Source organism: Phascolarctos cinereus, unplaced genomic scaffold (genome assembly GCF_003287225.1).
Source record: "Phascolarctos cinereus isolate Bilbo 61053 unplaced genomic scaffold, phaCin_HiC Scaffold_3;HRSCAF=262, whole genome shotgun sequence".
In the NCBI taxonomy this organism is placed as follows: Eukaryota; Metazoa; Chordata; class Mammalia; order Diprotodontia; family Phascolarctidae; genus Phascolarctos; species Phascolarctos cinereus.
Genome location: NW_027555736.1, coordinates 68,897,704 through 68,922,166, shown reverse-complemented (window position 1 = coordinate 68,922,166; position 24,463 = coordinate 68,897,704). Strand labels below are relative to the sequence as shown.

Below are 24,463 nucleotides of genomic sequence, written 5' to 3'. Positions count from 1 at the left end.
AATCATAGAATTTCAACTGGAAGGAACCTTGGTAGCCACTCAGTTCATAACACACACATTCTCTCACATACAGATATACACATATATCTAGATATACTTAGATCTTTATCTAAATATATATATACACTTTTTTTTTCCCCAAAAAAGAATTCCCATCATAACACGTATTTGTGGGACAAGTACACCCAGCATTTTCCTTAGCACCCGCAATGAGGGGACAGCCAATCTCACTTCTGGGCAGCTCTAATTACTTTGTAGGCTTTTCCCTTGACATCAAACCTAAAAAGTCACCTCTTTGCAACTTCTATACCTACTGCTCTTAATTCTGCCCACTGAGATCAAAGAGAACAAATTAAATTCCTCTTTGATGTGACTATCTTTCAAGCACCTGAGCTACCTACAAAATTTCCTCTTTACCTTCTCATCTCTTCTTCTCCAGGTTAAATGTTTCTAGTCCTCAACTGGATAACACTGCTATTTAAGTGTCAAAAAGGGAACTTAGCTCTGACCCTGAGAATAGTCCTTACTCCTACCCCTACACCATCAGCTGGTTTCAAGGCTAACTGTGACATCAAATTTAGGTATACAATATCACTGACATAACAGTGAGAAAAGATATGTCAGTTTCTGGTTTGTGACTGTAAAATTGTGCAGGATTACCCAAATGGGGTAGGGCAAAAAAGGCATAATTGCTAGCATTTACTTAGTGCTTCAAGGTATTCAAAACACTTTACACCTATTGCTTTTTGATCTTACCCTCACTGACAGCTAAGGCAGGTGCTATTATTATCTCTGTCTTAAAGATGAAGAAACTGAGACAGGAGGAAGTAAGTGATTTGCCCAGGGTCACACGGCTAATAAGTGTCCGAGGAGGAATTAGAACCCAGTTTTTTCTGACTCCAAGTCTACCTCCCTATTCATTCAGGATGCTCAAATCATTATAATTCTTTTATTTAAAAAGAAATTCTATTTGAAATTGTTTATAGTGCTATACATATTAAAATATAATTCTGTAAATATTGATGTATACCTATTCAGCAATTTGTGGGGGGGGGTGTTAAGGTATGCCATAATTTTCCAGATACTTGATCATAAATGCTCTAATTTAAAATGGAAATCTAAAGCTGTACATATCCCCTTGCATTCTTAAACACAAGACTGCAAATATAATCAAACCTTGATTTTGTTGGGGGGAAGGAGGTGATTTAGGGTTCTCATCAGTATCTATTTGTACCATTTTGTATGCTCTTGAATATTGGAGTAAGTAGTAACATTGAGCTTTCTGTAACATATATTTGGTTATCACAAGGTGGCTGGAATTTGTATTATACTGTATTAGAACCATGATCCATCTAGCTTGGTATTTGGTTGCCGAGGACCAATGAGAGTCACAAAAATTTAGAATTAAAGGACCTTAAAGGCCAGATAGAATGGCAGAACCTGATTGTCTTCTGGGATCTTAGACATATTCCAGTTTCTCTAACGGCACATGTGACTTCAAAAATTGGTTCTTTTTTTTAAAAAGTATGCAACCTCCACAACTTTGAAGGAAATTATCATGGTTTGCTGCTAGTCTTCTGGAGTAACAGGAGAATATGTGTGTCAAAAAGATGGGCATTTGTTTCAGAATTTAGCTCAAGAATCATTGAAGGTACTGGACAACTTCCCCACCACAGCCCCCATCCTATTCTTTCCCCTCAGTTCTGGCATCAGGTCATGGTCTTATCTGCAGTTTATGTTCAGGACTGAAGGGCTGATGCATTCACTCAATGGACTATTCATCTAACTACATATTATAGTATTGAGCCATAACCATTAAAATATAATTCTTTTCCTCATGGGTTCTTAGGCTAAACTCTTTTGGGGGTGTTTACAAATCTCTTTAAGGAGGCTCTGCAGAGTTCTGAGGCTTGATCTAATCAGCAAAATGTCACCTACAACAGGAGCATCTGGGAGTCATCATTTATAAGGGAATCCTTTCATTTATACTCTGTGCATAGAGCTCCTAAATGTGAAGTGGTAAATATCTTTGCTGATATTCGCTGTGAATATTACACAGGATTTCAAGTATCTATGCTTTTGATATGAATACTCCCTCCACTAATGCATACTGCAACTTCTTTATAATTTGAGTGGTTGTTCTTCATGAGATGTGGTTGAAAAAATTCAGCACTGAGTGGTCAATCTTCTGGCAGGCTGGACCTTCATGTACATGGCATCTAGCTGGTTACAAATTTAAAGAGCTTGAGCCGTCAGTACAGCCTTTGAGAGTTCAAGTTCACTTTTCATGCCATGATGAGGCATCAGGGTAGGACTTTAGTGGAAGTTACAAATATGGAGAAAATTAAAAGAAACTCAGTGACTACATCTTTAAATGAAAAAGTTAAGTGGCAAAAAAGACAAATTCTAGATATACACATTTAAACTTCAGAAAGTTTCACTTTGTTACAATTACAAAATTAATGTCTCTAGCTGTTTTGTAACCCATTAGTTTGTGAAGTGAGACTCCTAAGGACATACAGTTTTGTGGAGGTTTATGAGCGCTTTGGTAAATTTCTATAAAGCCAAAGTGTTTATTTTAAGAATGTCTAAGTTCCTTAACTGCTCCCTCCTTATCATTATGCACTGGTTAATAAGGGTAACATTTATATAGGGCTTCAAAGTTTCAAAAATGCTTTAAAAACATTTATCTCATTTGATTCTAACACATGAAGTAGGCTACTGGTTAAGTACCAGAGACCAAAAATGTCCAAAACAGAACTCTTTTCTCCCAAACCAATTCCTCTTCCTAACCTCTCTATTCTGCCAAGGACACAGCTGTTTACCCAATTACCCAGATAACCTGAAGGTCATCCTCTACTCTTTCCTCTCCACTTACATCTATCCTTAAAGTTTTCAAGTCTTAACAATTGCACCTCAATAATATCTCTTATCTTTACTCCTTTCCCCAATCACCTGGCCACCACTTGAGTTCAGGCCTTTGTAATTTTTCCCGATACAACAGCTTCCTCACTGGGCTACCTGCTTCTAGTCCAGGGGTAGAGAAATTCAGTCAAGAGGCCGCACTGAAGGATCTATAAGGCTACGTGTGGCCTCAAGGCCGCAAGCTCCCCACCCCTGTTCTAGTCACTTCCCTCTTGATAGTCCTAAAGCACACACCAGACCATGTCACAACCCTACTCAAGAACAAAAACACCCCCCAATTTGTTTTTTAAAGTCCCTCACAATCTGGTTTCCTCCTACCTTTCCAGATTTCCTTCACACATACTTTATCTTCCAGTCTAACTGGAGCAATTGCTGTTTTGTATACACAACACACTGCAACTGCCGATGCCTGTTTAGCTGGAACTAATTCCCTTCTCACCACAGAATTCCTAGCTTTCTTCAAAGCTAAACTCAAGTGCCATCTACAGGAACACTATTCTGCAACCCCCATTTCCCAGTGCCTTCCCAACAACTTTATTTTGGTCTTTTTGTTCCTAGTATCTAGTAACCAAAATAGACCAAGTACTTAAATGGTTAGTCAATGATTTAATCACAGATCTTGTATAACTCCAATCATCTTTCCCTTTCATGACACTGCCTCTACAGAGGGTAAGTAGCTATGCCTGAAGTCCTGCTCCTGCTCCTTCACCTATGGCTTTTAATTTAACTTCTGAATAGCCTTTGTTTTAGCGAACCAGGAAACTGCTTGAGTAAGAATCCAGAACAAAAATCATTCATCCGACAAGCAGTTAGTGCATACCTATTGTGTGCTTGGCACCGAGGGGGGTATGGAGATGAATAAAAGTCTATCTGCTTACAAAAAAAATGTGGAAAAGGCTCATTCCCCACACAAATGACCACAATTTCAAATTGTGATTTTGAATCCAGTGCCTTCTAAATCCACTGAGGCTAGACAATTTGAGTGACAGCCTAAGTGACTCATTCTTGCTTTTGTAAACTTAATGACTCAGAAAAAATGATTTAGGGTTAGCTTCTTAAAAACAAATGGCTAAATGTCTTTTTTTTTCTCCTCTGAAATTTTGATTAAATGTGAATACAACAGCTTATTTATTTGTAAAATTACTAACAAAGTATATCATCTAAAGGATAATAGAGGAAAATTGCTTTGTTTTCAAACTATCAGCCTGGTTCAGTGATACCTTGAAAACATTTTTCATAATCAAATGAAAATCATATTAACACATTCCCTCCCCCCATTTAGTTTACTGTAAGGAGCTTGAAATAGAATGCTTAAATGAAAAATATGCATACTGGCACAATCAAGGAAGTAAATTCTATATACATGTTAGGTAGAAATGCCATTTTCTCACTACATCAGTGTCTTTCAGACTCTAATAGTCTGTAAGAATTGGTTTGCATTTTATAATCATGAAAGAATATGAAAATTTAATATACCTACTATGTGTCACTTAGTAGTGACAAAGTAGTATGCCGCCAATTCTCTTTGCAATTAGAGCACGTAACCTTTCATGCTAGATCCTAACATAAATCATACGGAATGGAATCCAAACACCACTGTGGTGAATGAATCAAGAAGCACAAGCTATTCCCTTCTCTTCAACGCCTTATGACCAAGTGAACCACAAAACACAAGGCAATTGTAACCCATACTTGAAACTTCTGAAATGAGTACTTGGGCTACTAGGCTACTAACTAGGCCCTCCACAAAGGTATAGCTTAAGATTTTGTTAACTTGAATAGCTATAAGCAAGTATGGGCATTTCGGAGATACCACTGAGAGGTCACAGGCCAAATGTGGTTCCAACAATTCCAGGGGAATACAGTAATTGTTCTGGTCTGCTTGATCTGTGAATTCCTCAGTAATGGATGTGTGGAGAACCCTTCCACCACCATTGCTCATCTGCAGCACAGTGTTTAAGTTGCCTGGGGGCAGGCTGGACATTCTTTACCTGATTTGCCTACAGTCACACAGTTGCTTGCAGTAGAAGCCAGCTTCTCCATCCACTATGCCTTGCTCCCATAGTTTAAGACTTTGAGGACTGGACAGCCCTCAAAGGAAGAAGATACATATTTTTAAAAAAAGTCTATCTTGTTTTACATGATAACCAGAGATGGCCTAGAAGGCAGCGCATTTGAAAACCAAGTCCTAGGAAAGGAGAATAATCTGTATAGGCAAGTCTAGAGCAATCGCATGTACGAAAAACGGAAAACAAATCTCCAGTTTTACATCAGCTTTCTTTTTCTGAACATAACAGAAATATTCTCCAGAGCATTTTTTTAATATATTAAATATTTAACTTCAATAAAATAATGGGCACATTACTGCCACAATCTTGGTTGTATATATACACCATTCACTCAGATATCTGACAGCAGGTTAAGGGCACAAAAACAAGGTGTCTTTCTGTACAGCATGTTGAAGAGCACCAATTCTTCACCATATACTCAACTTATCCTGAGAACACCCACCCCCAAGAGTCCTGGCCCGTACCTGCCTCCAAGGTGCCAGGAGTTCTCTATGATTCTCCCAAGCTGAGTTTTAGCTTCCAAAGTCCTCTAGTGTGATCTGATAGACACCATATCCTAACACCACTGTCTACACTTACTAAAACAAACCTATCCTTTACTACAATTTTAAACCAGAACTTGTTTTTTCAATGAAACAACTCTTAATTTCATACTTGTCATACAACTTTTTTCTTTTTTATTTAAAATATTATAACCAATTGACATACTAGATAACATTGTTTTACATTCCAGTGGTACGTGTTTAATGACCTATGGTATGGATGATTAAAACCACAATAATCATCTCAGCATTCCCCACAAGGTGCCACATTTGTTTTTGTCTATGGGAGAGGGACCGTAGGACTAGAACACAGAGAGCAATGACAGAATGGGGTTATGTGGGTAGAAAAGCGAATGTGATTTAAAATTCTGAAATTGTGAGATTTTAGACCCACCCCCTGGTAACAGGATAATCTGCTTTGAGAAAATAGAGGTCACATTCCAGGTACACAGCTCATTTGCTCAACTTTACTGTTAGGCTAAAAGATTAAAAGCTTCCCAAAAATATACCAAATATTGGGCCTACAAAAGTAATTTATCTGTTCGTAAAATTTACTAAGATTTATTCCTTTTGTAAAATGTAAAGAATGGACTGATACTACTAGGTCTTTACTTACAAAAACAGACAATAATCAAGTCACCAATCACATCTAACACAACTTTCCAGGAAATACAAAGAAAGAACTTACATGTGAATGCTTCTGACTTATGCAAATTATACATTTTACATACTTACTGGTATCATCTCAACATTGGCCATAAAGGAATTAGAAAAACACAGAGTTCACATTCAGCAAAGGTCTCATAGTAAGGGCAACAGTTTACTCAGGAAAGCATAGAAAATTAGTGTGAGGTAGTTCAATAAAAACCTAGTTTAATTTGTAAGCCATTGTGAAAGTGGAAACATTGTGCAAAGCTAATCCACAGGTCTACTTATCACAAGTTTCAGTAAATGGAGAGAAAATTATACCAGAAATGATTAGTAAAGTGTTACTCTTACTAGCCTCTCCTTAAGAGCACTTAACTAAGAGCAATTAAGTGAACCAGAACAGTTTTAAGTAATTTTTTTTTCTCATGAGGTTTCTAGTCTTACCCCATACTACACATCTCTGCTTCAATGCCCTTCAATTCTTCAACTTGCTGTTATTAAGTGAAAAAACAAAGACACAAACAAACAGAAAAACAGGCTTATTCTGAAAATCTCTAGGAAAAAAGAAAGCTTCTACAGATCAACATAAAACACAGCATATACTAAAACAGAAAAGAGTTCCTATAGGCAGCACCCAAAGAGTTACTCAATGACAAAAGAAAGACGGTATTTTAACCCTTCCACTATTTGTAGAAGCTTAACAGGGGTTTGCGGGGCTTCATGCATCTACTATCTAATGTGTCGCTAAAGAACAATACACATGAACAAACTACAGTAGCATTCTTGAAAATGGACTATACATGATTTAGTTCAAAATGGAATACAAGTGTGTGTGTCTAGGCAACACTGAGTAGTTGTCTTCCTATGTATAGCAGAAACTGGCCTATAAGGTGAACCAAGTTATTTGGTAACCCAGGAAATTGCTTCATTTATCTGATGATTTCCACTACAAAAGTCATGTCTTTTCTAGCTTCATCTTTTTAGACAATATTGCAGGATTAGGAGAATCAGACAGAAAAGAAAATAAATAGATTTAAGTAAGGCTTCTATCATTACAATCAAATTTCATGGTATTTTGAGAGACCTGATATAGTAGTATTTCTCCTCAGCTTTCAGTTTCTTCTACAAAGCCTGGATTGGATGTACTGTGCCTTTCCTAACTTGGTATAGCAAATGTCAAAAATAGCCAGAATGATTGAGATTATGTGGTAATATAAAATAAGATTTCTAAAATGAATGAAAGATGATTGGCATGGATACGTGATCTAAATTAACAGATACAATACAATTAACAACAATACAATAATTTTCAAATTAATGCTTAATACAAATTAGAGTGTTAAGAGAACAGCACGTGGAAGAGGAACACTGGAAGAATACAGTTCTCTCAGCTTACAAATACAACTAAATCTTGACTAACATCAATAATTCATAGGCATATTTTAAGCTCCTCCTGGAAAAAACATCAAAATTATAAAATATGCAAGCTTGCTTTACATAAATAGCAGTGGATGGCAATCTTGTTTGTGACTTCCATTTAAAAAAAAGTATATATACTTAGTTAAAATACCTTAAAGGCCAAAACAATTTCTTTAAAAAAAAAATTAAAAAGAAACCTGTGCATAGACACCTTTAGTATTATAAATGTAAATCTACTTAAAGTAATGCTTAGAAGTTGTGCCTTGTGAATTCAGGGCATACACAATACTTCACCAACCTAATCCTTATGATCAGCACACAGGTTGATGAATATTTTAGATCACTTTAGGGAGAGTTCTTATTTTGTGAACTCAGCTGACAAATGCTGGTTTTCAAGTGGTGGCTGGCACTTTTAACAAGTTATTGATAGCAAGAACATCTGGTTTTCCTTGCCAGAATTTGGATCAACGGGAAACAAAATAAAAACACAATAGAACAAAACAAAAATTTGCTGGTAGGAGGTAAGGATTTACTTTGTTAACTCTTCTACTCTGATGGCCCATCATCAATAAAACAAAACACTACGAAATTCTACAGGCAGACAAATCTAGAAAGTACATAATTTAAAGTGCAACAGTGACCTAACCTATTGAGTGAAAAAATGAAGACACTGTTAAACTAACTTGTCAAAGTCTAAAGAACACAATCACATGAAAATCTCAAAGATTGTGATTTTCAGTCTTGTTTTTTCGATTCAAGAGGTGTCCCATAATTCTCAAAATTAAATTAATTTCAACTAATTTTAATTAAAACAACCAAAACAGCCATGCTGCACCACTGAGAGAGTGCCAAGAAATAAAATGACAGTTGGTATTGCAATTCCAAGAATGGCAGGAATCACTGCTTTTAATACATCAACAATAATTCTATCTTTTAAAATACACTAAAAAGCTAAATTAAAGCTATATTTAAATACTGAGTATTAACAATGATCTAAAAGATCTTACTCAAAAGTTTATTTCCCCAAAATAAATAAATGACCAAACATCTAGTGAACTTCAAGAAACTGAAAATTAAGCCCCTTCCCTAATGCTGGCTGCCTAGGAATCTGCTTTAAAAAAAAAAAGGATAAAAAACCTAAACAAACAAGAACAAAAACTTAGATGTTTGTCTTCCTATCTCAATTCACTACACAAATCCCTTTTCCTTCAGAAAGTGATCGAAAGAGCCAAAGTTTATTACTGAAAAGGTGAAAAGGTGCATTTTTTAAAAAATGAGATTTCAATGATTGCTTTACCTAAGAAAAAGTTCAGTTCTAGATAAATCATTTTGCAAATATAAAATGTAAACAATTAACATATATTTGTCAGGAGCAGCACCATTTTACACTACTTAGCAACTGTATTAGCTGTTGTATTGAAAATTAAGTATCCAAAACTAAAGACTCAGGCTAAAGAAGACACCACCATTTATTCCTCCTCTGCTCATCTGAAGGAGCAGGCCTTAGAAAAAGATAGTCTATATATGGCTGTGCAGTACTATCTGAAGTTGAACAGTATTGCTCATAGGATACATTACCTACAGATTTCTAAGTAGGTTCTGGGACATCCCGACAGTTAGCAGTTAATACGAACATGCTACATCTACTTGAAGAGAAACAACTGGACAGGAAACAAGTTTCCCCTCTTCCCTCCCCTATCAAGAATAGATGTTCAGCTGACTCTGATACCAAGTAACAGGAAATCGGAAATGGTCAGGAGTCAAGGCTACATGAAAATGAAATATATTTAGAGGGACTCCAAGACATTTCTGGGATCTGTGTCCTGGAAAGATAGATTAGCTTTTGTGTGTACAAAAACAGGCTAATAACTAGTAGAAGTAAACCATATGTTTATTTGCATTGAAATGTATTATTCATGAAGTATCCTCTTGACTTGATGTGATCATAAGCTTTTAGCATGCCATAATTTTGCAGAATACACCATATCTTTTTGTTTTTCTTCTGGGGGCAAGCTGAATAAATGGCATCTTAGAAAGACATGCTTTGCATTATTCTGCCATTCAGATGAAGTGACTTTGACAAGGAATTACGCAGGGTTTCCTACTAATTGTTTTGATTAAATTAAGATGGGCAAATAGCAAGAATTGGAGGTTTAACTCAATCATTTACAGTAGTTATACCTGAATATAACTGGCTACAGAGATGTATCTTACCTCTTTCCCAGGGAATAAACTAAGGACAAGCACATAACCCTGAAGGATATTGTCATGAACAAAACATCTGGAATAAATTCTAATAAAAAAAAAACCCCACTATAAATCTTAAATAATTCATGATATAGGCAAGTCACCACATAATAGTTGCTTTGATAAAACAAAGCTTACAAATTCAGTTAAAAATGAATCAGCAGCATAAGGTAAAGCAAATAGGCAAAAATTTTAAACCATGACAAAATTATTAGGTTTACATTATACAGATAATTACAGCAAAAAACAAACAAAAAAACCACCACAATACATTTTGTGGCGATTTCAAAAACAACTTACAGTTTTAAATTACAGCACTTGATATTTAAAAAAAAAAAGAATCCTACATTTTTGGGGAACAAAACAAAACACTCAAAAATAAGACCACTGAACTGTTTTCAAAGTAGTTCTATCAATACCTAAATGAATCCCCTTCCCTCCTGCAGCCCCCCCCCACCCTCCCACCCCTGACCAAATAGTCATCTGCAGCAGCCCAGAGGTCCAGCTGATGTTTCTAGACTGCTGTCTGTATCAGAGGCCAATGTTGGATCTGTTGACATTGAAGACACATCATTGACAGACGACGATGAAGATGGATGTTGAGAGCCACTAATCACTGCTGCACCTGTGCTATGAGAAACAAAACAGCAAATCAGTTGCAGACAGAGTTGCGTATAGAGCTGCTTGCACTGCACTGTCCCCAAGCAATGGCTACTAGTTTCTCCTAAGCTAATTAAGACCCGATACTGAACAGCATGACAATTTTTCATAGTGATAAAATAATTCCATGGCCAAGTCACATTTAAAAATGTCGACAGGCAAACAAGCACTTGAGAGTGATGGGAATCTTTCAGTTTAAATGGAAAATTATACTTGATGCTTCAGGTACATTTTTGTTTAGTTGTTTATCAGTCGTGTCTGACTCTTCATGGTGAAGATACTGGAGTGGTTTGCCATTTCTTCTTCCAGCTCAGCTCATTTTACAGATGAGGAATTTAGGCAAACAGGCCCTGCCCAGGGTCACACAGCTACTAAAGTATCTGAGGTCACATCTGAACTCAGTATTCTTACTGACACCAGGCCGTGCCCTCTATCCATGGCGTCACCCAGCTGTCTACACAATCGTGTGCATTTACATTCATCAAAAGACAATATGTGCAAATCTGGATTTATAAAACACAGAAAATGGGGATCATTATTGCCTTTTTAAAAAGAGTCCTTAATAAGGGGTTTCATTAGGACATTTAAAATAGTATTCTATTTACATATAATTTTTTAGGAACAAATCTACTCACAAAATGAGGCACACAGTACATTGTAGCACCATGCTTCTACTAACTAAACAAAACCTATCTTGGAACCGTATGAGGGCTTTCTGTAAAGGTTTCCATTAAGGATACTTCAAAATGGAAGCAAGAGGCACTCCAAGCTGAACGCAAAGGGAATTTAGATTACTGAAGTCTTTAATAAAAAGAATAAAATCTTCAAGTGCATCAGCTATTGTAGAATATAGTAAAATAGACTGGTCTGGCTACACCAAAAGTTTCACCATAATTACATATCCTAACGATACAGCAAAAGCTTCCCACCACAAAAGACTACCTGATAAATCAGGTATTCTTCATGTAGTTATACTAAAGATAATAAAAAGGTTGTACAATATCTAATCTCCATTGTCTCTGATTGCAGGCCTTTCTTTCAATTCTGTTTTATCTTAATTTGTCTTCTTTCTGGAAAGTATACAACTTTAAAAAATGCTTAAGGCTGCTAAAATATTTAGTATTCAATATTTAAGATGAAAAAAATAAATATTTGTTCTGCCAATGATCATTCTGCAGTATAAAAAAAACTTTACTTAGAATGATTAAAAACGATGCAATTCCTAAAGAACACTCCTTCCCTCCACTTCAGCATTTAATATGCTAGGTCAGAAAGATGTTCTTGGCATAGGGAATTCTGCTAAAACTTTGTACATGAAACTACCCATAAGGTAGGTGGTTTGTGCTTTGGGCATCAAGGCAAACTGATAATGCTCTAGAGAATGGTCCTCCTTGCACCTCACTCCTCCCCCCACCTCCCCTTACTCATAGGTTACATAAAACAGGTGTCATTTCTACTACAACGATTAGATGACAAACTGTTCGTCTCATACTGGCCTCATTTCTACCAATATGTATACCTAGGCCAGCAAAAATGTGGGCATGCAACTCTATTTGCTGCTAGGCAAATGAAAACATAGCTAGAGGGGTAAATATGCTGAAAAAATATAACTTATCTAATCTAAAAAGAAAAGCTTTGAATTATCTATCACATTTGACTCATCTTCTGGAGAAGCAATCTGTTCTTGCTGCTCTGTTTTCTTACATTTCACTCATTCTGAACTGTTCTCTCCAAACTTACCAATAGTCCAACGTTCTCTCCTTAGTCATCTTCTCGCAATGTTTGATCCTGGGAACCACTCCCTCCCTTCCTGGGGGCTCTCTCCTCCTTCAGCTTTCAGGAGAGTACTCTTTTTGGGTTCTCCTACTTGTCAGTCTCCCATTTCTCCCCTCTGCTTCACCACCTGAAAGTCTCCCAAAGCCCAGTCTGTCTTGGGGCCTCTTCTCTCTTTCTACGACTTCTCTTGGTGACCTGATCAGCTTTCAGGGCTCTGAATATCATCTCTAAGCACATCATACACTCATACATTTTAATCTAGTCTTTACCTCTTTCCCAAGTCTCCAGTCCCAGTTAGTCAACTTACCTGATAGACATCTCTACTTGGATAACCCACAGGCATCTCACACTGAACACAGCCAAAAATAAACTAATAATTTTACAGTGTGGTACAGTGGACAGAATCTGAAGACCTGTGTTTAAATCCTAGTTCTGTCATTTACCACCTGAATAATTATGATCCAAATATTTAAACCTCTCTGGGGCTTCAGTTTCCTCATTTATAAAATGAGTTGATAGGATTAAAGGGTCTGTAATGTTTCTTCTTCTAATCTATGATTTTCCTTAAATCTATCGTTCCTCCACACTTCCTTACTTTTCTGGCATGCACTTTAGTCACCAAGGTTCACAACCTTTGAGTATTCTCAACTTTTTCCTCTCCCTCACCTTGATATGCAATCAGTTAACATGACATGCTAATTTCAATGCTAAACCATCTATCACATTCCCCCCTTCATTTCACTTATTTTAGAGCTGAGGGAACTCCAGAACTTATCTATACAACCTGGTTTTACAGATGAGACAAGGTGAAGGGCAGAGAAGCTACCTGACTTGCTCAGGACCACTCTAGGGAGTAGGAAGTAGAGGGATAATTTTAACCAACATTGTTTTGACTCCAAAGTGAGGCAACATGGTACAGTGGGAAAAAAAATCACTAGCTTTGGAGTCAAAACAATGGAGGCTGAAGGGCTTTATCACAACAGCCTAACTGATTTCCTTGTTCCTAGTCTCTTCTTTCCAATGCATTCTCCACTCAGATGTCAAAATAATCTTCTTAAGCCACACGTATGACTAGATTAGTTAGCTAGTTAAAAAGTTTTCAGGGGCTCCTTAATGTTGCAATAAAATGAAAGTTCCTCATCTACTGTTCATAACACAATGACAAAATCTTCCTAATGTACTGCTCTAGTCACATCGGGGTCGACAGCATAAAGTATAAACCCCCAGGCCTGGAGTAAAGGACATCTTTTCCAGACTTAGCTTGCAGCACTCCCTTCACGTTTTCTGTTTCAGTCCTAAGGGCTTCCCCTCCGCTCCCATTCCTGACCAGCCCACTTCCTTCTTCCTGACCATGCTTGTATGCTCCCCAAGGAATAGACTTGTGCTTCCCCCTCCTCACACCTCTCTCTTCAAGGCTGAACTCAAGAGAGCCTCCACTGACCCCTCGAGCTAAGTAGGAAGGTGCTCTTCCTTTGTGCAGGATTATTGGTGAACAGGCCTTTCTCCCATCAGATCATATCCTCACGTGTGTTCTCGCATCCTCTAAGGTTGAGCATGATGCCTTACACATAGTAGGTGCCTAGAGAATTTTTGGTGGGTTGAATTAAACAGCTGAAGATAGGGGAAGGGCGTGGGGGACAGTGTGAGTAAAAGTGCAGAGCTAGAAAAGTAGGTAGTTCAATTTGACTGGAGTATCATGTACATGGAAGGAGAGAGTATAACATAATGCTAGAAGCATCCTATATCTAGACTGCAGAGGTTCTGGGATGTCAGGCTAAGGAATAGAAATTCTACTTGGTAAGCAGCTTAGTAACTATTAAAGAATTGTGAGTAGAAAAGTACTATGAAAAGATTTATACTTAAGATTAACTTGGTAGAGGTGTGAAGGATGATTTTGGAGAAAAAGCTGAGACAGGAAGCCCTTACAGGAGTTTATTACAATAGTCCAGGCCTGGGGTAATGAGGATCTGTGACAAGGTGATTGCACAAGGAATAAATGGGGTTCTGGGTTGTCAAGGTGACCACAGTTTAACTAGTCCAACCCTTATCCAAGCAGGAATCTCCTCTACAACATCCCCAACAAATGGTCAATTACCCTCTACTAGAAGAGGAGTGATGTAGAAGTTACTACATGGCCCAAAATGGCCCATTCTATGTTTGGCTAGCTCTTATTGTTGGCATATTTTTCTTCATATTAAGAATAAATCTTTCTCTTAGCAATGTTTACTCATTACATCTACTTCTGCTCTTTTTGAAAAAGACAGACAAGCAGCAGTAAGTTCTGCCCTCTCAAACAATGTCATTTCTTCAGCTCAGAAACTCAGTTAGGAGCCTACATGTACTGAGGAAGGGTTCCAGTGCTAAAAGCTAGCCTGGGAGGGCAATCATCTATAGGAAGACTATTCCCAATAGACAAATGTTGAAGAGGAGGGGTGGTTTCCAGGAAAACAGGCACACTGTTGGAGAGCTATGAATTGGTTCAATTATTCTGAAAAGCAATTTAGTACTATGCCCCTCAATCAATCAATAAACATTTATTAAGTGTCTACTATGTGCCAGGTTTTGTTCTAAGTGCTGGGGATACAAAAAGAATCAAAAGACAGTCCTTGACCTACAGGAGTTCACCAGAACCTAATCTGAGAGACAATGTACAAACATACACATACAAACAAGGTATACGCAGGACAAAGGAAAAAGTAACCAAAGGAGGGATGGCACTAGGATTAAGAGGGGTTGGGAAAGATTTCTTTTAAACATGAGATTTTAATGGGACTTAAAGGAAGCCAGCAAAGTCAGTAGGAAGAGTTGAAGATGAGAGCATCCCAGGTATAGAGGACAGCCAGAGAAAATGCCTGGAGCTGCAAGATGGTATGTCTTGTTCATGGAATAGCCAGTGTCACTGGATCAAAGAGTACATGGTGGTGAGTAAGGTATAAAAAGACCAGAAGGCAGGGGGGTGGGGGGAATGGGGAGGGGGCTATGAATGCCAAACAGGGAATTTTGTCTTTGATCCCAAACACAATAGGGAATCACTGCTGATTATTAACTGGGGGTGGGGTGAGATTGTGAGAAATGGTTGGATCTGTGCTTTGGGAAAATTACACTGGTGGGCTGAATGGACAATGTATTGGGGCAGGGAGAGATGTGACACAGGCACACCCACACTAGCAAGTTATTGCAATCATTTAGGCATGAGGTGATAAGGGCCTGCAGTGTCAGAGGTGAAAAGGGGATGTATTCAAGAAATGTTGCAAAGGTAAAATCAGCAGGCCTTGGAAACAGAGTGGATGTAAGAGATAAAGAGGTGGTGAGAAGTTCAGGATTGACATCTAACTTGTGAGCTCGAGGAAGTTCAAGGATGGTGCTGCCCTTTACAGAGAAGGTAGAGGTCAGGCGGAAGGTTTAGGGGAAAAGACAATGAATTCCATTTTGGACATATTGAATTTGAGATGTCTACTGGCCATCAAGTTTGAGATATCTCAAAGGCAGTTGGTGATATGAGAGACTGGAGTTCAGCAGAGAAATATGATCTACATGTACAAAATATTTATAACAGCTCTCTTTGTAGTAACCCAAAATTGTAAACTAAGGAGCTATCCTCCCATTGTGGAATGGCCAAACAAATTACAGTATATAAATGTGATAAAAAATGGTGAAATGGACAGTTTTGGGATAAAGTGAGAAGATCTCTATGATATGACAGAGAGCTAAGTGAGCAGAATGAGAAGAACAATTGACACAATGACAACAAAAAATGAGAAAAATAACTGAGCTGTACCCCAAAGAGATCATACAAATGCGAAAAGGACCCACACGTACAAAAATATTTTTAGAAACTCTATATGTGGTGGCAAAGAATTGGAAATTGAGAGGATGCTTATCAATTGGGGAATGGCTTAACAAGTTGTGATTGTATGAATGTAATGGAATACTATTGTGCTATAAGACATGATGAGCAGGAGGGCTTCAGAAAAACCTGGAAAGACTTGTATGGACTGATGCTGAATGAGGTAAGCAGAACCAGGAGAACATTGTACACAGTAACAGCCACATTGTACGATGACTAATACTGATAAACTTAATCCTTCTCAGCAATACAAGGATCTAAGACATCTCCAAAGGTCTCATGATGGAAAATGCTATCTATATCCAAAGAAAGAACTATGGAGTTTGAATGCAGATCGAAGCATACTATTTGCTATTGCTATTTTTTTTTCCTTCTGTTGTGTTTTGTTTCCTCTTTCTGGTGGTTCCCTCCTATTGGTTCTAATTCTTCCTTACAACATCACTAATGTGAAAATATGTTTAATAGGAATGTTTATGTATAGCTTGTATCAGATTGTGTGCCATCTTGGGGAGGGAGGTAGGGAGGGAGGGGAAGAAAAATTTTAAACTCAAAAGCTTATGGAAGTGATTGTTGATAAAGCAAAATAAATTAATAAAAACCAAAACAAAACTTTGAAAGACTTTAGAACTATGATCAATGCAATGACAAATCATGATACAAGATGAAACATGACACTCACCTCCTTGCCAGAGAAATGATGAACTTAAAATATAGAGACATCCATTTTTTGTCATGGAAAATGTGAAATTTATTTTGTTGGACTATATGTATTTATGGAAGAAGGTTTTATTTTTTGTTTGATTTTGTTCAATGGGGAGAAGTAGGGGGGATTACAAATGCATGCAAAAATAAATAAATTTTTCCATAAGTCCATTCTCTATACCTTTCAGACGGAGATAGATACATAGTTCTAATAAAGTACTGAGATAAATCTAGGTTTGCTCTAAGTTACTCCATGACCTTGTCTGGTACATAGGAAACCCTTAATACATGCATGGCTCCTTGCCTTGGGGGAACCTAATGTCACTTATGTCATCTGCCCTCTCAGGGCTGATGTGACGGAGTAGTAAAAACCTCAAAGCATCATATAAATATGAGTTGTTATCATCAACAGGAGAAAGAGAGGCAGCTGGCACAGGCTGAAAAACCTTCCTGTAAAAGACGAGATTTTAGTTGGGACTTAATGAAAGCCAGGGAACTCAGTAGGCAGAGTTGAAAAGGGAAAGCAAGCTAGGTAGAGAGGGGAACCAGAAATGGAGTGTCTTGCTCATGGAAAGTCTTGTTCAATGCATTTTTAAAGTTTCAGTCCATTAAAAAAAAAAAGACTTAACCAAAATCACAGAAATATAGGGCTATTGCATTTCACAAAATAACTTTAATGTAAATCAATGTCAGCTGGAAAAGCTGTGATTTCATGGTTATGTCACTTAATGAAGCACCAACTTATTAGATGTTTACCGTAAAGCAGTATTTTTAAAAAGCTAGTTGAACAGTGCTGAGCACTGATATGAATAGATGGATTACATATTGCTGCCCTGACCACCTCTAGTGCAGGACGCTAAACATTCCTTACGTATATGAAACTGTTTAGTACAAATAATGTAAGAATTACACAGTTTTAGACTCACTGAAAAGTAGAAATAGAATAAATAAGCTGCTTTGAACTGAGTTTATATTGTAACCAACCTAAAGGAGCCGGCTGACCCCGTATAACTCCGTTCTTAGTTCTCTCCTCCAACTCCATAACCTCCTTGTATATTAATTCTGAAAAACAAAAAGCAATTAGTAAACTACAAAAGTCAATTTCATACCATAGGTTCATCAATGGGAATTTTTATTATAGATAACAATCAAGCACCAGTAAGCAACGTTTCAAACAGATGTTCAATAAGTGCCAATAATGAGCTAATAAAAGATTTTTAGAATTTTCCAGGATTTACAGCAAAGGAACGAGAGGCCTCGGCTGAACTAGGTCTCTTTAAATTAGGTCTTCTAAAGCTGGTTTAGGGCAGTGCTAAGGCACTGAGACAACAGCACAAAGGACAAAAACCAGGGCACAGAATTCAAGGGATGGTAGCTATCATATCTGATGGACTAAGAGCTAAGTTTCCATCAGCACGAGTCCTTCATTACCTCAGTGAGCCATTTAACTTTCAAGACTCACAATGACGGTAAAGATCAATATACCGTTTGGGTGGCTTATGGTGCCACAATTTTGGATGTCAAAGTTATAATAAGATATAGTTTAAAAAATTTGTCAAGGGATAGAGAGGAAGTAAAAAAAGATACAACAGAAACTTTCAATTATATAACATTGAAAAGCTTTTGTAAAAAAAACAAAAATAAATACAGTTAAAATGAAAAAAGAAACTGTCGAGGGAGGAAAAACCTTCTATCAAATATATCTAATAAAAGCCCAATATTCAAGACACATAGGGAAATGAGAGAAATGTGTAAGATGAAGAGTCATTCTCCCATAGACAAATAGGCAAAGGATAAAGTTTTCAAAAGATATGAAAATTATAATCATATGCAAAATATTGCATATTACAGATCACTTATAAAAGAAATGCAAAATAAAACAACTATGAAATTTCATCTCATACTCAGCAAATATGCAAAGATGATAAAAGTTGGAAATAAGCAAAGGTGGAGGTATTATGGAAAGTCAGGAAGTTGATGCAACTGTGCATTGGTCTATTTTGGAAATTAATTTGGAATTACATGAGAAAAGCTACTCAACTGTTAATACTTTTGACCCATAAATCCTACTCCTGCGTGTGTGTGTGTGTGTGTGTGTGTGTGTGTGTGTATAAATAAAAATAAAATAAATAAGGTTCCATATATTCCAAAATATTCATAACAAAAAAAAAAACCTGGAAGTAACATTAAGCACCCATCAATTACAAACCAGAGGAATGATTAGTAATATGTAACATAATGGAATATCATTGTGTATAAGAAGCAACAAATATAAAGAATTCAGAGAAAAAAGGGAAGACTTGTATGAAGTGATCCAAACTAACAGAGAACTAGGAGAAAAGGGGGCCACTATGATGTAAAGAAATACACTAAAATATCAGAATTTAAATCACTCATGTCTATGAGACTCCAGAGACGCTCCAGTGACTTGCCTAAAATTATACAACTAAAAGCTAATATTGAAGTCAAGAGAGGATTTGGCCATAGGCAATGGGGTAAGATGGAGGTAAGCCAAACTAAAAATCATACACTATTCATTTAAACCAGAAAAGTTTGGGACTGTTTTTAGTAAATAGATGAGCTAGTGTTTCCATAACTGTTAAAACAGGTAAGACATAAATACCAGTCATGAAAGAAACAGCATGGGTATTTACTAGTCTATATAGATATATCTTGCCCAAATGAACAGATTTTGAAAGCAAAATGGCCTTTGAGTTTAGACACTCCATTCTCTTTAAATTTTCATTTTACCCATACCTTTCCACTCTTCTATTGTGTGCTCTCTTTCATCTAACTGTTTGTCAGGTATCTTTGGTGGAGGCTGTAAGAGATGAGGCAGCAGTAAGTAACTCAGGTCATTAAAATAGGGAACTAGGTGAAGAAGAACTCATAACTTCCACTAACACAAGTTATCAAGTTATCTCGAAATCATAACTAGTCAATATTCAAACAACCGTAGGTAAAAATGAAAAGTTTTGAACCAATTATTGGTTCCTTTCTCATGGTACACAGACTAAGGATTCCCTATGGGGGAAGTCAACAGTTTACCACTTCTACGACCACTAGAATTCTAGATGTCTAGCTTTACTTTACTTAAACCAACTTTAATTTTCACTGTATTTTATCAGGACCATTTAAAAAACAAAAACCTGAAATCAAGATGTAGTATGTATGCCTTACAGCTGTTCTATTCAGTTACTCTGATCCCTCTAAGCTCAGAGCTAGGGGAGGTACTTGCAAATTCCCTTTTTGGGGGTGGAGGTAGAACAGTAAAGGAGGCTTAAAAAATAACATTAGTTCAATAAGTGATAGTATATCCTTGTACCTCTCTTCTACAGCTTACTCATATTATTAAACAAACCAAAAAAAACTTTCAGCAAGAGAAATCCCCTCCCCCCCCACTTTCTGGAACAACAATTTACATCACATACTAATTAGATACAAAATATTTACACCTAAGTTATATCTGTTAACCCCTAGTGAATATGCTATTCAACTACTTTTTGTTCCCAAAAGACAAAAACAAAATGATTCTAAACTCATAGGAGGAGAGTGTATTATATGCCTATGTCTATATGTATATATAAAAATGAAGAAATGGACTTACCGCTTCTGCTTCTGAAGGATCATACCAGACATTAATATATGGGTGCTGGAGAGCTTCATCCACAGAGATTCTTTTAGACGCATCTATAACCAGCATTTTTGACAACAAATCCCTTGCCTGACTAGCTGCAAAAGTAACAGTTTGCTTTAGTGCTACATGCATTTTGTTATGTTATTTCCATGAATAGAAAACATTTACTAAGACCAAGAACTTTCAGAATTTATTATAAAAAACACATGCGCTAATATACTAAAATTTAATTGTGAGTAATTCTGAAGGTCATTCTGAATTTTTGAATACTTAAAAAATGATACCTTTAAGTTTGTTGTGCTCTGAGTCGGCTGGGAAAAGTACATCTGGGAAGAGCTTCTCAAAGCTATAGCCAGCATATTTAGGTCTGTTCTCCACATAAGTCCTTACTGTTGGTTGTAATTTCTTCATGAACTCAGGGCACGGTGTTCCAAGTTGCTCAATAACTTTATTCCACTGATCAATATCTAAGATCAAGCAGCTAAGAAAAATACTTGATAGATCTATATTGGCCATAACACAGCAAAATGATAAAAAGGATACTCCCTAAAATTCACAAGAAAGAATGTGAAGAATATAAAGAAAGCTTAACCACTACACTGTTTAGGGTAGTGATAATAAGAGAAGAAAAATCAATGAATTAACTTAATACTGGCTGAGGTTTTTATATTGATTTTACTATAAAAACTGAGACAGAACATTTTCTTACTAAGTCTAAATCAAAGAAGAGTGATAATAACAATTCACTAAAGGCTAGTAGGTATAGGCTCTAAGTGCAAAAGGCTCAAAACCATAGGAGAATGCTAAATTTCCCTTCTTCTAGTTATCTTAGAGGACTGACCATAAACGCTAGTGAGTAATAAATCTCCTCTTTCGAATCCAGAAACTACATCTGCTGGTCCAGAAAAGCCATGGAATCAGTTACTGTAAAAGGACTTTTTTTCTTTATGATTATGTATAATAATAATAATAGCTCCCATCGATCTAGTACTTTGCGAATAATATACACACACATACATATATGTGTATATATGTACATATATGTGTGTCTGTATATGTATGTGTGTATGTACACACACACACACACACACATATAATTTCACTGATTATTAAATACTGAAATCCTTCCAAAGGGAGATTTAATATTTCTATCAACTGGAACTTAGAAACTACTTTTTTTTTGACATCTAACACAGAAGTCCCTAATAAGGCCAATTTCCCACCTTAAAACTTAGTAAAATTAGTTTCTATTCAGGAATTTTGATAAAAGTCTCTGAAAAAAAATTATATGACACATATAAATGTAGGGGGAGACAACTGTTCCTTCTTCCTAACAATATCATTAGCTGGCTGTTCTATCAGCTTGGTGGCAATTTTAAATGGACTTTATATACTAATACTATCTGATCTCCTGACAGAGACAACTCAGTCAGCCTGATTCAAAGGATGTTAAATACAACTATCCCCTCCCTTTTTCATTCCTTAATACTACAAAAGAAATGGGCTCTGCATAGTATTCTACTGAGGCTCTCCAAATGACAAAAGCAACTCTGGACACTGTACTGTACTATCCCAGTTGAGAATGTCCCTTACCACCTAATGTGAGGGAAAAGGACACTTCCAGCTGAGTCTCACAGATGTCCAATAGGGCGGCCATGGTTAGCAGACCTGATTTTACTATACCTCCTTCTAAACAGCTTTAAGAAATTCAGTTTGACAGAGAAATACACAGCTGATTGCTGTTAATATAACAGGTAAAAAGCAGACAGAAGGACAAAACGTGTTCTTAATGAATTCTAATCTAATCAACATAACAAAAAAGCAGCACTGCTCAAATACTTGAAAGGATCAATGAATTAAATTCAATAAGGGACAACAGCAAAAATAGCACACAGACACACATAGCACAAAAGAAAAAAAGAATGTATGACCAGAGGCAATGGACAGTTATAAAATTCATGACATTAAATCTATTTCCTAAACACTTCTAAATCTATTCAAGTGATAGGAAGATTAGAAATTAATGAATGAAAGCCATGCTTATTGGTTTTGGTTAAATAAATAAATCCAAAGCCCATGATAAACTATCAATAGATAATTAATTGCACTTTAGCATTTTTTAAAATGATATAAAACTACCAATATAAGAAAGGTCTATATGTAGTCTATATCAGCTGGTGGCCTTCTGAAACAGTAATTTAGCATTACCTCATTAACTGCATAAGAGACAAGATTATGTTAAACTGACCAAGCTGAAGTTCATTTTGACCTTTCAAAAACTATAATCTAGGCGAAAAGTAAGGATACGATCTGTACCTGGGAACAAAACACCACCTTTGATCATTTCTCCCATGATGCACCCAACTGACCAAATGTCAACTGAAAACAAAATGCAATGACATTAACATAAAGGTAGTGGCTAAAGTAAAAAAACAAAACAAAAAAAACACAACATACTAAAATAAAATCATAACACATAATATGATATATCCAAATTATAAAAAGCAGTGTAAAATGAAAATGAGTGACAATGAATGGTGCTCTGACTCCCAGCAGAGACTATGTCCTACTGCTAGGTGCAGCCTAAAAAAATGATTCAACTTCTCATCAGAACAATTTTTTGAAATATACAGCAACAACAAAGTTTCATGTCTATTTAAAGAAAATTGGACCATAAGCACTTTCATGACAGAGCATTAAAGAGTGAATCACCAATCAAACTGCTGCAGCCGCACAAGGATACAGTCCCTTCCTGGAAAGAGGATTTTGTGGCAAACCATTTCTCCCATAATGCACCCCACAGACCATAAATCCACTATGTTTGTAGCACAAAAGAAGGAAAAGCAAAGCAAAGGTCATTTAAAATTAAAGAAGCATAACATGATTGCATTATACTGCTGAAACTTATCACAGAAAAAAAGGAAATGATTTCAGTTTTAATTAATGGAAAGATTCTAAATAAAAGTATTTTCCAAAGAATTTTGTTTGATTCACAAAGGAAAATGTGTACAGCCTCTTAATTAAGTTTTTAAATTTAAAGTGAGAGCTCTGCACAGCGATAACAGAGTAAAAAGGAATACAGTTAGAGCACATAGAAATCAACTTTTGGAATTTTGGAATATGAAACAGAAGCCAACGAACTATAACATGTAATGGTGTAAAAGGATATAATCAAATTAAAGAAATCTTTCTCATTTTGAAATTCAACTGTGCATTGCACTCTCTTTAAGTCAAATAAACAAAAAAAGCATGAGCAGAAATAATTTAGCATATTAAAATATCCATTAACATTAAAATTAGTTATGTTCCTATAAGTAGACTAAAATTAGCTCAAACTATTTCTTCAATAAAGCAACAGTCTCTTACTGAAAAGAACTAAGGGTCTAACAGTGCTAATGAACATCAGAACAAATTTCATAACACATCAAAAAAATTGTCTTAAAATATATAAGATAGCATTCACCTAAAATTCTTCAAAGACTTTTACAATGGCCTTTTCTTTTCTATTTCACTGATAGATCATAAGTATTCTGTTATAACAGGATTAAACATAGTATATTTTAAGAGTTTTCTTGACCACATTATATAAGAAATTTTACTAATTAATCTATAAAAATGACTACTTTGGGGAAAGAGTAATAGCTAAGTTAAGGATAAAATAAACAACTATCTTTAAAATAGCTCAAAGAATTTTTTTCTTCCAAAAACCAATAACCAAATCTATATCTATATAAGTAAGTTATACTTTGGTTAAAGAAATCAATTTTGGATAGAAGTATTAGTACAGATTCCTAAAACAATGTCACATAATACACAACTCTTAGTGAGTTTCTCTTTAAGAGAGGTAGCACAGTGAAGAGGAAGTAGCACTGGACTGGGAGCCAGGCCATTCAGGTTGGGGTCCTGGCTCAGCCACTAACTTTCTAGCAATGTCAGCCTTCAGAGGTCACTTCAATTCTCTGCTGCTCTGTTTCCTCATGTAAAATGAGGA

The 24,463-nt window shown here is 36.3% G+C and overlaps 1 protein-coding gene across 5 annotated transcripts in view; it reads right to left on the bottom strand.

Moving 5' to 3' along the window:
• Positions 1 to 10,316: 10,316 nt before the first annotated feature.
• MAPK8 (mitogen-activated protein kinase 8) overlaps positions 10,317 to 24,463 on the bottom strand; it is a 124,740-nt gene continuing 110,593 nt past the window's right edge. For 3 of the 5 annotated variants that reach the window (XM_020997084.2, XM_020997085.2, XM_078150899.1), the window contains 6 exons: positions 22,780 to 22,851; positions 20,757 to 20,939; positions 20,443 to 20,567; positions 19,593 to 19,656; positions 17,820 to 17,897; positions 10,317 to 10,475 (listed from right to left, as the gene is read on the bottom strand). In XM_020997084.2, coding sequence (XP_020852743.1) covers positions 10,330 to 10,475; positions 17,820 to 17,897; positions 19,593 to 19,656; positions 20,443 to 20,567; positions 20,757 to 20,939; positions 22,780 to 22,851 — 668 coding nt within the window. In that variant the 3' untranslated portion in view covers positions 10,317 to 10,329. Of the gene's footprint in view, positions 10,481 to 17,819; positions 17,898 to 19,592; positions 19,657 to 20,442; positions 20,568 to 20,756; positions 20,940 to 22,779; positions 22,852 to 23,215; positions 23,288 to 24,463 lie in introns of all 5 variants that reach the window. The other 2 variants (XM_020997086.2, XM_020997087.2) reach the window with 2 other exon arrangements.